Source organism: Atractosteus spatula, chromosome 7 (genome assembly GCF_055471065.1).
Source record: "Atractosteus spatula isolate fAtrSpa1 chromosome 7, fAtrSpa1.hap1, whole genome shotgun sequence".
NCBI classification, from domain to species: domain Eukaryota; kingdom Metazoa; phylum Chordata; class Actinopteri; order Semionotiformes; family Lepisosteidae; genus Atractosteus; species Atractosteus spatula.
Window position 1 is genome coordinate 8,996,136 of NC_142712.1, and position 14,979 is coordinate 9,011,114.

The 14,979-nt window shown below is 37.5% G+C and overlaps 1 protein-coding gene across 1 annotated transcript in view; it reads right to left on the reverse strand.

Moving 5' to 3' along the window:
- The window catches only part of maml2 (mastermind like transcriptional coactivator 2), a 64,760-nt gene extending 50,576 nt beyond the window's left edge, over positions 1 to 14,184 (reverse strand). Inside the window, exon 1 of the mRNA XM_088921702.1 lies at positions 12,931 to 14,184. Coding sequence (XP_088777828.1) covers positions 12,931 to 13,347 — 417 coding nt within the window. The 5' untranslated portion in view covers positions 13,348 to 14,184. The remainder of the gene's footprint in view (positions 1 to 12,930) is intronic.
- Between the last annotated feature and the right edge of the window lie 795 nt (positions 14,185 to 14,979).

Sequence of the window (14,979 nt, forward strand, 5' to 3'; positions counted from 1 at the left end):
AACGTTCTCCAACTGACTTTTTAAAACTATACAGATTCGCTAAACACAAAAGTCTGCATATAAAATCTTTCGAGTCTATATCTTGAGATATAGAAGGACTGCTTTATTTGTATTTCTCACGATAGATTGATTTTTTTAAACTGCTACATACAGTCCTCAGCTGTCAGGTGGAAAAAGTCAACATATATATATATAACAAATATTTCAGTATTAATGCTTATAATCCAAAACAAATATACAAATCAAGTGCTTTTAATTGCAACACATTAATTTGCTCTATTAATCACATATGCATTCACACATTTATTTGCTGAAAACGTGTCATTATAGAATATAAAGCATAGCTGGAAAATGGAAAAGAGGCAAAACAGTTTTTGGAACCCCTGTACATGTATCTTAATTAAAAATACTCTGAATCCTACTTTCCCATTGGTTTAAAATAGTGGGAATGGCATCTGCAAATGATATCATTATACAACAAATGTAGGACACATAATTTTAGTAACAATGACATGTGCTGAAACTCCGGAATATGCCTGTATTCCTGTCCACAGAGTAAAACAGTTATTATTAGCAAAGACAGCATGCACTGAGACGTGTTAAAATTACTTATTTTTTATAAATATGCTTCCGTGTGAGGGTGCCATACACGCAAGGGCTTGGCAAGCTCCTTCCATAAAAAACATCAGAGGCATGAAGGTCAATGTATAGGACCATAAAACCAAATTTCATGGCTCTAACGATGCAGAACTAAAATGCTACAAGCACTTAACGTGAATAAACGTCTTATGTTTGCAGTTCGTTTTTCAGTGACACAGAAGATACTGCTGAAGCTGCCTGTTGAAACCAACCAAAAAAAAAAAACTAAATCTGGGGGCCAAGCCACTGCATAAAAGGTACGTGATCCAGGAGAACGTCACTGAAGTATGAATCTGAACTTGAGCTCCTTCTATGCTCAGAAACTGATTCGAAATGGAGGATGAAGGTCTTCAAGTGGATAGCAATCTCTGGCCATATGCTAATGCTGTTCAAAACTCCGAGCCCAAAATGTCTTGGTGTGTCACCACTCACACGCTCTGAGAAACATCCTGAGCAGCACTGTAAACATGTCCGAACTCTGATCTTAGGAACACTCTCCTAACGAGCCTGACGTTCCATGAAAATAGGCAGTGAGGAGTGCCTGTCAAAATGTTGTGTGTCCAGGACAATGGGAGCACAGGTTTTAATTTTGGGGTGAGGCTGTAACCCTGGTGGGTCTTCTCCGTCTGAAGTTCCAATGTTCAGTGTTTTGTTTCTGGTTCCACTGCACAGTACAAGATGGGTTCTTGCATTCTTGTGGGACTGTGTTCAGCATAAGGTGTCTGATGACACAGGAACACTGAAGCCTTTATGTACTACAATCTGGCCCAAAATGACTTATTTCACTTGAGTAGTTGTATTACATTCTACATGTACTTCACATATACCATAACAAAGAGATGTTATGTTAAGAAAAAGATTACGTTTTTTTAAATTAAATGTCTCAGACATTTTGTTTCTGAAGTTCATTTAAAAGCCAATAAACAAAGAAATATGCTGACAATCCACTCAATCTAGTAATTAATTAGAAGGGTACAAAAAACTATGAAGCTTAATTATCAGTTGTGTTTTGACAAAAACATAACGGAATCATTATCAAATGATAACGTCAGACTGGCTGTTTTTTCTAAGCTTTTAGCAGTCGCACGGAAAGAACAATTTTACACAACTGCACAAGTCAAACTGTGTAATACAAACATCTGTTTAGATAACTGTGTTCCTTAAAAAATCTTATATACAGTTTAGATTGAATGATACAAGGTTAATACCAAGATATCTCAGATACATTTTCTAATTCCTGAAGACAGGAATGTTGTTGTTCAAAGGATATTAAAGCACCAATGTCCCAATCAACCTAGTGAAATAGCCAATATTTTAAAGTGTGTTCTGATCAACTACTGTATACAGTATTTAGTTCAAGTAGGTAGCAGCGTCAGCATGAATAGTCTGCAAAGGAACGGGTAACGGGTTTATTGCATGCTGAAAAAAAAAGAAAGGAAACACAATGTTATGGCTGTGGAGCCTCCTTTAGGTGTGAGAAGGCTCCATACACCTGAAGAAGGCTCCACAGCCGAAACGTTGTTTCCTTTATTTTCTTTTCAGCATGGAATAAATCCGTTACCTGTTCCTTTACTGTATATTTATACTCTATGATGGTCTCCATGCCCTGACTTAAAACTCTAAAACATAAAATATACCTACATAAATTTGTTAAAATAAGTTAAAATAACAAAGTGACAAGCATAACTTAACAGCCCCTTCCTTATGAAGGCTCATCACACAATTCATCTGTGAAAACCACCAGTTAGTGCACAAATCCGAGAAAAAATTGTCTTTGAAATGCAGTATCATCAGCGGTATCATTAGAACTTTCTGTCCACGGTCACTTTGGCTTAGGACAAGTGGACTATGACGGCATCTCAGGCCTAATATCTGTTGCCCATAAACAAAGACGGTAAAGAGGCCACTCTGCAAAAATATGTCTTTTTTAAAATGTGAAACTCCGGCCTGCACTCCCAATCTACTAAACACATCTACCATACATTTGTGTTCCCACAGGGTTCCAATTTCAAGTGAATCTGCAAAAGCACACTACTTGTCGTAAGACACCGAAAACCTTCAGCCACCCTTCTCTCTCTGTCATTCTCTCTATGTAGGTTAGGCAGGAAAAACCTGACAGACCTCTAAAGTTTTCTGTGTTCAAGTAAAGCTTTGAGAAAAATCACATCAAGCATGAATGGAAACCTTTAATCCTCCCCTGATATTTTTTTTCCCACCTTAATAAAGATTAAGTGTCTCTAGCCCTCAATACACTGCACTCCTGTCACAAAAATACACAATAGGTATTTTTACTCTTAATCCATTACAATTCAACTATAACCTTTGTTTTGCTTGGATCTATATAAGAAAGCACTGAACCTTTTCTTGACTTCAATTCTAGAAAAACCTAAAATGTATTGGAAGGCTACAATTTAATAGATAAGATAAGACTATTGATCCCGAAGGGAAATTAATACCAACATTTTGAAAACAAAATCAAAGTTTAGATCCAATTTACTGTTTTAATATTGCAATTGTTAATTTATTAGATTAATATATTTATTCAAAATGGCTTGTAACCATTTTTATACAGCTGGGAATTTTACTGAAGCAATCAGAATGAAGCTGGTGAAGGGTACAATAGCAGTGCCTCACCTGCGATACGATTCCATTACCCTCGTGGTCACGGTCTCTACTTCACACTACTGCGACACCGAACAGCAGTATTTTAAGATGTAAAATCATATATATCATGTAGTAACACATTATGTTTGAACAAGGAACTACTGACTCTCAGTGGTCATTAAAAATCCCAGGGCACTTCTCAGAAAGATTAGGAATGTTCTGTCCGGGGCTACTTTGTCTTGGCCAAATTTCCCCCAGGACTTTACCAATCATGGCCTCCTAATAATCCTCATCTATGAACTGGCTTCATCACTCTCTTCCCCTCCCCACTGATAGCTGATGTGCAGGGAGCCGACTGGTGCACTATGGCTGCCATCACATCATCCAGGTGGGGCTGCACATTGGTGGTGGTGGAAGGGAGTCCCCATTACAGTACATGCAATAATAAAACGTTCCACTCAGGCTTTTGAAAGAAATTTCACAGATTGAGGGTAAAAACCCATGTACGTTTTTATTACATTTCAGTCTCTTCCGAACTCATAGAAACCTATTTTAATTACATATGCCATATTCACCCAAGGTAAAGATTAGCACATAAGTTTTAATTAAAAACATCAATTTCTTTTGAGTTATTTTGTGTCTGTATGGGGCCCTTGAAGAAATCAATGTGTATAAAACTCCACTAGACTGTTAAAAAACAATACCACCCAGTGGAAAAAAGACAAAGGAAAAAATCTGTATATATTATTCATTTTTATAACTTGCAAAAATCCCTGAATAAGAGCCAGGATTCTTTCACTTTTGTCTTATTTTGGAAGTCCACAGAACCACGACAATAAAATGCCCTCAATTTGGCTTTATCCACTTTGAGAATGCATTTCTAATGTTCTCCCCAGAGTTTAGATTTTAATAAAGGAGTCTCTCCCTTTGGCTTTTAAGCAATTCAGGCATGGAACAAGACCCACACTCTATAGGAGGTTAAGGTATTCCAGGTTTTACAAGCTGTAGGGTTTTGTATAGCATTTAACAACAGGATCTGGTAAGTCTATTCTTGTTGCAATGCTCTATTTTGAGTACAACTCAGACACGGGGAGTTAAAACACTAAACCCCTAAACCTATACTGACATTTTGTAATGGGGCTCTCAATTTGAATTTTTGAATATTAGAAAGGATGTTTAAATGAAACACTGATCCATTTTGAAGCAACAGTAATGACCTTGAGACTACAGAAGCAAACAGCAAACCTTTTTTAAGAAACAAAATGTAAAACAGATTTGGGTTAAACAGCTGCATGTTGGGAAATATATTTACCTTTCTGATGGTAAATATCATGTCAAATAAAAAAAAAAGATTTTTTTCTTTTTAAGATTAATCTCTTTAGTATCTCCTGTCAAATTACTTGTCAGAAATCTGCTGATAATACACTGACACGCAAAGCTGTTCAAGTGTTGCTCAGATAGACGTGCAGAGTTGGTGAAATGACTCCTGCAATTTCACAGCTAATAAAATATTTACATGTTTATGCAAGTTCCAGAGAGGCCTCCAAGGTTTTTTCATTACTTCCACTTCATATGTTTCCAAGTTGTTGGTCATTTTCTGGCTTGTTTGCTCATGTGATTAGCTAGATCTAATCATTATCTACAATTCAACTAACACATTTCATTTTTACTGCTGGAGCTTACTTGCAAAAAGAAAAGACTGAGAAAGGTTTATTATGTGCAAGAACTTAAAACTATCTGTTTTGAAAAGGCTCTCTTTATCAACCTAAACATACATCTGAACTTTAAAAGGGGCAGTATAATAATTTCAAAATGGTATACTGTATTTCCACTATTGTGTACATTTTCACAAATGATTAAAAACTGCACATAAAATGTAACTACATCAAATCCAAACTGAGAAACTCTTTTACTTTGGCTTGGGAAGAGTTTTCAAATTAAAGTATTGTAAAATTACCTGAGCATAGACAGTCTTCAGAATTCAGTAGTTTATAAATACCAGAGTGCATTACCCAGCACAGCTGGACTGACATTAAAATGATGGAGACGATTGAGTCTTCTTATAATAATAAACTGATGTTGAATCGCCGTCTGACTGGTGCTTAATGGAATATTCTCCCAAACATGGACTGAGGTCCTATTGAAACCATGTAATTTATTGAACAGAAAAACATGAAGGTACAGATCTCAGTCATCGTTATCAAGCAAGTATATGTTTGTATAATAAATAAGGGGTCTTTCTATAGAAGACCACAATTTCTGGTGCAGTGGTTTGTCCAAAGAAGAAAAGGGATGCGTTGTACTATACAGAAGGTCTGGAACATCAGGATAAACGCAGCACATATTCACTGTCTTGCATCCGAGATGCTCTTTAGACCTTGAATTCAGTGCCCACTATTACTGATGCCCGAGACTTGCTTTTTGCCATTGAATGAAAAGACAGGGTAACAGAGTTCAATTCACAGCTACCAAATGTCTGCTGCAGAAATGAAGGCATTCAAGTCATGACTGGTATTCAAACTAAAACCACACATAACCCAGACCACAGGACAGTACTGCTCTTAGACGTGTGGGATGGTAATTCTATGTTTCTTTAAGCACTTATTCTCAGATATTACACTCTACCACAAAAATCAAGGACAAACTGTTTCTGGTGGAATGGTTTCAGCTTTCTTCAATATACTACGCCTAACACAACCAAAGGACAGAACCCAAAATTGGGTAGTGGGAACGTTTTGTAAAGCCACTGCGACTAAGGATCCAATATAGCTTTTAAAATGGATGATTCTGTAATTTAATAAGATATTACGTGTTTCCCTAAGGTCTTGTATGATGTTTCTATCACATTGTTTGGTTTATTCACGTAGTTGTTTTGTGAGGTGGGGGATGGCTGTTTTTTTTACTCAGTGATGTGTCATCATATCTCCCATGCCCACAAGACTGAAGTGCGGTTCTGCAATCTTGCTTAAAAATAGTGCCTCTGTCTAGCAAGTCTTCTGAAAGCTTTATTTGATGTCTTTCCTCTCTTTTAATGAAATTATAACAATCTGCTTTGAAGCGTTTCATGTCACAGAGGCAAAGCAATATGAATGAGCAAAGCCATTGTAAATGGAGTATTGCTTAAAAATTGCATAAGAGAAAAAAACTGTATTACAGGTAAGGGAAAGCCAGCACAGGATGAAAGCAGATGATTGGTTCATTATGTCTTACACATAGCTGATAGATACCTGTTCAAGAGGGCCATTAACAGTGCTGAATAATGATCCTGACAGGTCCTAAACATTGAGTTTTTTCATGCCTTCATGGAGAATAATGTGCCTAGTGTTCTCTTCCAGCTGAGAGATTCCAACTTTTAAAACGACCACAAAAACTGCATGCGAACAGAAAACACAAAAAGCAGCCGAATGAACAGCTAAAGCGAATAATGTAACTAGAAAAATGAACACACATCACATAAGTGAAAAAATAATAATCAATTTTTGTCAATCAGAGAGACGGTTAAGTATTCATATCAAACGTAGAGAAGATGAAGATGATCGTTACTGAAACTGCTAAGGTTATTTTAGTTATTTCCCAGAGATAAATAACATACTGTACAAGACTACTTCATTCCATACAGTACTAACTTACTAGGCAGTCTTCATATGGTATACATTACAGTGTGCATTAAAATACTTTCAAAGAAAATAATATATATTAAATTCTAGCCCTTCTGTTTCACTTACTTATATCTTGATTATCACACCTCAACAAGTCTAACACATGACTCCGTCTCTGCAATATTGACTATATCATTCTAGTGAGGTACAAATTCATGACGCTCGCAGAACCCATGTTACTGTATACCACCCCCTCCTCAACAGCCTCTTAGAATAAAACCTCTTTCCCTTTGGTGGATTAAATTACCTTCATCATAACAAAGCACTGCATTAATACTTCTGCCACAGAGTCATAGCAAGACTGAGCTCTCTGGCATCTTGCCCAAGAATACACAGGCTCCCCAAAGTCTTTGGCTTTTCCATGACAACATCAGAGTCATCCGCAGAGCAAACAATTGTTTCGATCCACACTGCTTCCCCCTGTTTAGCAGAGCTAAGCATTTCATTGTGGGTGGCCCCTGTGGACCTGCACTAATTATTCTGTATCAAAGCTGAGCGTGGCTAAGATCAAGCCACCTCCAGCTTCAATTCAGGCAACTTCAAAACAGAACGTGGAACACTGGAAAACATTTCTACAGTACTACCGTTTAAATACAAGATATTCTTCAACCCTGGGAAAAATGAGAAAATTCTGTTTTAAAAGTTTCCCCCTAATAAATAACAGCTCAAAATTAACAAGGAATATTTTGTGAAGTCAATAAGATGCCTTAGAAAAATGTAGATTTTCTTAAAGTCCTGAATTCAATTATACTTGTATGGTGAATAATTAGTTAAAACAGCAGAAGTCAATGCAACCTCAACTCGTCCAGCATTATTTGAAATGCTCATATCCGGGGAAAGCCCTTCATTTATAAAACAAATTAAGGTAATGGAATTCATTCTGGTTCCCATACTGTTTAACACAAGTGTCACTAAATAGCTAGAAGACATACAGCTACAAATTAATGATATTGCACATTTCTGTTAACCAAGCTTTTTTGCCAAAGATTGCCAGTAAAGTAGCTTCTGGCTAAAATTAAACATTTTACCATTTATATTGAGTTAAACATTAGTGCATTGCATGATTCTAGCAATTAAAGACAAAACAGATGACATTCTACAATAAAGCACTCTTAGGGATATTTTATTGGTAAAATAAAAATACTAACTTTAGACAAATGCTAAAGTCTCAGACAATGCATTATGAAGTTATGTGTAACACTACTCTTGAGAGAAGCAACTCCTCCTGTGCCCGGTGGGCTGATATATGACAAAGAAACTGTATTTTTACAGATCTTTAAAAAATGTGGCAAAGCCAAACTCTTTATACAAAGCTTAGTACAATAAGAATTACGTGACTAAAGCTATTGAGAGTTCTGTGCCACTTGATCCAGACTCACTGTCTCTACGGCATTATTAAAGGAGACATTTATAGTCATTAAAATTGCTTTTAGCTCATTCCCTGCCACCAGCTTCCATCTCAACATCAGGATTTCAATCTGTAAATAAAACACAAACAATTCCTTTCCCAACAGAGTACACCATATACCATCTATTCCCAGATCCGTCACTTAGGCAATAAGATAACTCGCTAGCCCAATGCACACAACTTAAACAACTCAGGCGATATTTAAAAAACTACAATTTTAAGGTCTTTTGCACTATAGTGCTGGAAATATGTAGAAGACTCAAATGGCCTCCTCATCCACTGTTAATCCCACTCCTGTTCTCAGTAGCTTGTGATCTTGTTGTGTTCGTGTTGATTTAAGAGCTTGTTGGCTGCTCACCCACCTACAAAACAGGCAGCTGCACTGAGTATACACTGAATTGCAAAAGGACCTCAGTACAAGCCAAACCATTCTTTCAGGTCATTCAGTTCCCCAGGCCAGTATTTTGTATTGTCAGAAAGCATCATGATGATGTAAAAACATTCTGGGCTTTACTATCCACACAATTTCTGTTTATGTCAGTTTTGATGTGGACTAAAACTCAGTCATCCTGGAGTGAAAAGCTGTAAATGAAAATACTGATTAAAACTCTAACACTAATCTCTGCAGACCTCTAAATTAATAAGTAGCAATATTTATTGCAATAAATATTTGTATTTAATATTTGATCTATTCTTTTAAATATGCAGCATCTGCAGGTTATCACAGAGCATAACAATTTCTCCAGAGAAGCTAGCAAGTCTCTAAGAGCTACTGTCAGAAAGATTTCTAGTATATAAAATTGATAGCTCTGCTCTACAGTAGTTTCAGAACTGTCAGTTTAATGTTGGTGAGGGTTTGTGAACTTCAAAGCTACCGCTTTCTTCACTGCAGAACACATAAACACAAGTTTAAGTACAATACCTTCACCTATCCTACTTTTCCTGCATACTGTACATACAGATAAACAAACATGACTAAATAGATTATATGCAGAAGTTGTAGAACGCCTCATTTTGAATCAGACTTTTGCGGTGATACATTAGAGGGGATTCTTTGAATGAACTGAGTCCAAGGTAATTTGAAATCTTGCATAGCTACTGAGCTAAAGTCCACACGCAAGCGTTTTCTACTTTAGGTTTTCATGCAGCTCAGTTGTAATATGAAATCTTGTAGATTATTACTGCAGTTATCAGACAATGAAGGCCAGAACTAGTGAAGCATCTCTTGGTTAACAATACATAGTGTAAACTATGCCACCTACATCTTCTCCCACCCCTACACAGCCAGAAAATCTCCCAGACACAATGTCCTGCCAGAACTGCCTTCAGCAGTTTCAGAACCTGTGGATCACATCTAGTCTGTGCTGCCCACATGCTACTGAGATAACATGCACGTTGACAAAGCAAACAATTTGATTCCGGTGAAAGATACACCTGATACCTTACCTAAAATGTGCTAAAGTTAAAAAAATAACAATGAATATATATCACATCTCAGATTATAAAATATATTGCCTGCTTTTATCTGTATTATATTTTCCCATTACTTACAGGATAGTAGTTTGGGTTTTCTTTTAATTTTTATAATTAAAACTATCTGCCAGAGAAATGAACCATTTATTTTTCTCCAAACATGGTACTAGACACTTACCGTATAAATACCTACCTCCTAGGTCGAGGGAGCTATAAGCTACTGCACTGATGTAAGTCAGGTCTGTAATGCCTCTATGCATTAGCTGTTTGTATACAAAAATTTGCATTATACTTTCACCTGTTTTATAGTACCGACACCGTACTGTCTAGCATATCACCATTTAAAGTGGCATAAAGGAGTACAAGTCTTTCACTTAAACATGAACACCTAAAAATTCTGTATTCGTTTATTTGTATTATTCTATATTATTTTATATCCTCATCAATCTGGTAAACATTAAAGATCTCATGCAGGCTTTGTGCAAGTGATGGTATAATTCCTTCATTAAATCCTCTACTGGATAAAATACAGTTTGAACTCAATTCTTTACAGTATTTTAGATACGGAATACTTCAGTCCCCTGTACTCCACAGAGATAGGATGATAATCCTGCAAAAATCATGCTGAATCTCTCTGGATCTGCCCTTGTTGGATGCTGCCAAGCACATTACAAACCAGCCATATTAACTCTCAAAACATCCAGCATGTCTTGAATTTCACTCTACCTGATCTTTCTTAAAACAACACTATGTGTGATCCTTTATGATACCACAACTGGAGCAGAACTGTCTTGTGCACCTTTGCAGAGCAAGCTGTGGTTAGTTTTTTCTTTATTTATCCGACTCTACAGTGTAGCCTCACAAACACAAATGTTAAATAAAAGAGCACTGCCAATTTCTAAAGTTGATGCTTTGCCTCTATTTGTCTTAGAAATAGCCCTGGCATAGCAGAAAACATCGAGATCGTCATGGCACATAGCTGCAATCTACAATGACGGACATTAAGTTATGACTACTTTTTCCTTAGTTTCCCTAGGTGAAGAAATACAATAAAAAACAATTATCTAGAAACTGTTTTTACAGCACACTGATATAGTTTCCATGTGCAGAATGCAAAGCTGCCTCAATTGAAACCAGATGATCTGGACTTGGCCTTGTTTGGTTCCCAAACTACTTTTTGAAAATACACCAGGTGCATATTCTGCTACACACTTCAAACGTGTGACAATGGGAATCAAAGATTTCTGATATTTTGCTTTGAAGGCAAACAAATATATCTAGTATATCCTAGAAATGGACAAACGTGTTTCAAACTGACTCAACACGTTTTTTTATTAGCATACTTAGTAAATTGCTTGTCACAAACACGGTAATGTAGTAAGAAAGAAGGGTAGGCTATTCATTACATGTTCCTATTCTGAATGCACCTTTGCAGGATTGCTGTAGAACTTATGTGGTGGCAAGGGAAACCCCCAATAACTTAATAATGTATTAATAAAAAAAGACTACAATAGATGTACTGTACTTAATTATGATTGAGTGAATGCTATGAGTAAAAAAACAGCACTCGAGTGTACAGTTAAATTCTGTGGCCTGTTTCATTTCATGACTTCCTCTACCACTGAATGAAATGCTGAAGCCACACAACAGATGTTTCTTATCATTATGCAAATTTGCATTAAGTAAAACAATTGTCATATACATGTGCTTCTCTGCAGGGTCATAACAAAGCCATGGGAAAACGCACTGTAGTCTTCATAAGTCTGTGGGGGCTCTGGTTCAGGAAATGTATTTTTACCACCTTAGCAACTGTGCTCTCACGGCCATGTGCGCTGGATATGAGGCACGAGGAAAGTTTCGAATTCAAGTTATTGCTGCCGTTCAAAAGAAGCTGTGTTTCTTTGTAAAATAAGATCAGGGAGTGGCCATTGTAGGAGGAAATCAACCACTGTAACATAGCAGGTTTGACTCTACGAGATTTACAATCTTTAAATGGAGATAATTCCCTAAAATCGTTCACTAAAAGATCAAGTCTTACTACTGAAGTAGACAGCACCATAAAATGCATAACATTTTGGCTTTGAAGGTTGAAGACTATTAAGGCTACTACACCAATGGTACTTGGTAATTGCTCGCTGTGTTGCTTTTTAATGTCTGAAAATACATATTACTATCTTAAAGTTTTTCTGAAGCAATTAAGAAGTAATTAAGAATATTGGCAAAAAAGAAAAAATCAGTATTGCTGGAGCAGGAGGGAGAAATGAGGTAACAATCCAGAAAATGTAATAATTTTCAAAGAAGTAGCCTGGTGTACTTTCCTAGTTTTCTGATGTCTGACGAGATAAGAATATCAAATATTTGATCAAAACTAGATATGGACTGTGGCCAGTATTCAGCATATACATATCATACATTTAATAACATCCAAAAATGGCCCAATAAACCAACCTTTAGAAAAGAAGTGCAGTCTTGTGTCACATTTCAAATTACTGCTTAAACCTACCTTCCAAATGAAAATGTATACGTGCATTTTAAGAACATAAAGCTTTGCAAGAAAAACTATTTGAAAAAGCTTCTTCAGAAGCGTTATATAAGGCCGGGGGCGGAGGGGGTGTGATTCTTGTACTGGTAGAAGTCTATGCTAACCTGCACTGCCACTATGCAACTTCTATGAGTGTGCTGAGACACCAGAAACCGACCAAGACAAATCCAGGGCGGGCATTTTGCTTAGAGATACTGACTAGGTATTTTTTTCTGCCGTGTGTGCAGTTTGTACGTCACGCAGAAATTAGCAAGAAAATGATGTAACAATGTGAAACCTTTAAACGTTACCTGAAAAAAAAAGGGGGGACCAGACTACAAATGCACATGAAACAAGCTTTTGATGACGTTCACCCGCTATATTCATAGGTTGGGAGTTCAGAAAGCTATAAATCAGCGAGGTCAAATCAAAACCTGGTACGGTAGAAAGAAAGTCATTATTAAGGCTCACAAAAGAGTGGGAACTTTTGAAACAGTGGGGGCAAAGATGCTTCAGCGAAGATGCGTATTGAAAAGCGACTTCAAACCTCCCGGATTCTGCGTAGTGATGCTCGAGGTCTACATCAGAATGTAGAGCATGTGTTAAGCTGATGAAACTTTACTTACTGCTATGCGCGTAGAATTCCTCGGTTCCCCTCCCGCTGAGTTCTGGGATTTCTGCTCTCCGTTTACTCTGCTGTTGTATTCTGGGGGCTGTTGCGCTGCAGTTTTGTGGCTTTTGTTTTTCCTGTTTCCTGGCCCCTGGTGCACTATATTAAGTAGATGAAGCGTGCTTTCTCGCTCTCGGTCCGAGTTCTCCGCTTGACCGCGCTGGTACCGGCTTTCGCAGCTAGAATGATGCCTCCGGCACAGCTCAATTCGTGCCCTAAGCCTTTCCACGATGGCACTGTGCAAGGGCACTGCAGATCCTCTGGTACCAGAGATCGGCCCGGTCACAGCACCTGGCACCGAGCCTACCATGCCAACACCTAACATGGGCACGAATCCACCCGCTGACGGCTGTGGTGGACCTGCATCCCCCATCCTCTCAGTCCCACGACCGCAAGCAAATCCTATTCACGATTTGAAAGTCAATTTTTAAAAAAGGACAAAGATAATTGTAAAGTGAGCCTAATAAAGTAAAAAGAAATATGCATTACACAGGATGCAAAAGTAAAAGCATTTTGTCAAAGGGTTTAGATCTTGCATGGCTTTGTAAGAATTCTGTCACTGCTTAAAAGACACATTATGTGGATAAAATTCCAAATATCAAGTCTGTTATATGACCAAACAGTGAAATAATACACATTTTGACGTCTTATCTGTATACATCTTTTACAAAGTACTTTGTTGAAAAAATAACGGAGACAAAAGTTAAATATCCGATGTGGACAAATTATGGAAAGATACAATAACGTGATTTTAAATCAAAACGATTTGTAAAAACTAAACAGACTGAGCAAAAAACCGCAGTTTTAAACACCCATCTAGGTTTAAAAACTGGTGTGCATTTCCTACACTGCCAGGACGATGCCTTTCTTAAAATTCTCTCTGGGAAAAGAAATATTTAAACGCAGCACTCAATCTCCATTCCCGGTGTGAAGAGATCGCCGATTTTTCTTAACACAAACTTCATAATATCCAACAAAAATCCATGCACACAGTGTCTGATCCAACAAACTTCCAGCAGCTTTCACGGTAGAATTTTAGTCTTTGCTTTCTATTTGTAGTTGTCCCGAGACGGCGGAGATTCCCTCTTCTTTCATCATTAGCTCCGAAAGAGATCCAGACTATCAAAAGATGCAAGGTGGCGAGTCAAAAAATCGCTTCTAGCTTTTCCCTTACAGCCTGAAGTCAGCTGTTTGGCCGAACACTACCACCTCATTGCACGGAGATTACGGAGGCATTACAGTGTCTCATTGTGTGTTTTTTTAAATGTGTGAGATCGAGAAAGAAGGCGTTCATTTGCAGACTCTAGCGGAGCCAGACTGTAACTACACAAAGAAAGCGACTTCGGCAGAAAGAGAGCCTCCAGCGGAAAGCAACGAGACTGCAGTTTTCCAGAAAGGCTTTAGACTAATTTTTGTGGTCCCGTAATGCAGGATTTGGAAGGTCACACACTTTGTATAATGAGGTATTATGGCGATACATCTTACTTGTTGTTACCGTTTCTGACCGTTTAAAGCTTCAAATTCCAATGCCTGTTGGTAGAGGAATTGTATAACCTGGCAAAAAAGAAATATGGGACTTTGGACAATGCTACAGAAAATGCAACTAAGAAAGAAATAGTAGGTGTAAGATATTGATTTAAAAAGTATGCGAGAATAAATTCTGCAAGATATACCCTCTTATTTATGAAGCAATTAAAGTTCCACATACTCTGAAGAATTTTGTTAAATCTTTAACAGTAAACCATTATCCACAACACTCCCACAGTTACACCCCTCCAGCCTCTCCAGTACTCCCTGAATGCCTTCAATCCTCCTCTCAATCAGTTTCTCAACTTCACATTCAAGGCCTTCACTTCAGCTGGGCTTTTGTTAGGAGTCTGTCTGCTATATGGATGATGCCAGCTGCCTAAACTCCAGGGAAACGGCATGCTGATGTGGACTCAGGGTCCTTGATACATATAATGCTTACAGTGTTTCTAACAATGGAGTTTTCAACAACCATTTC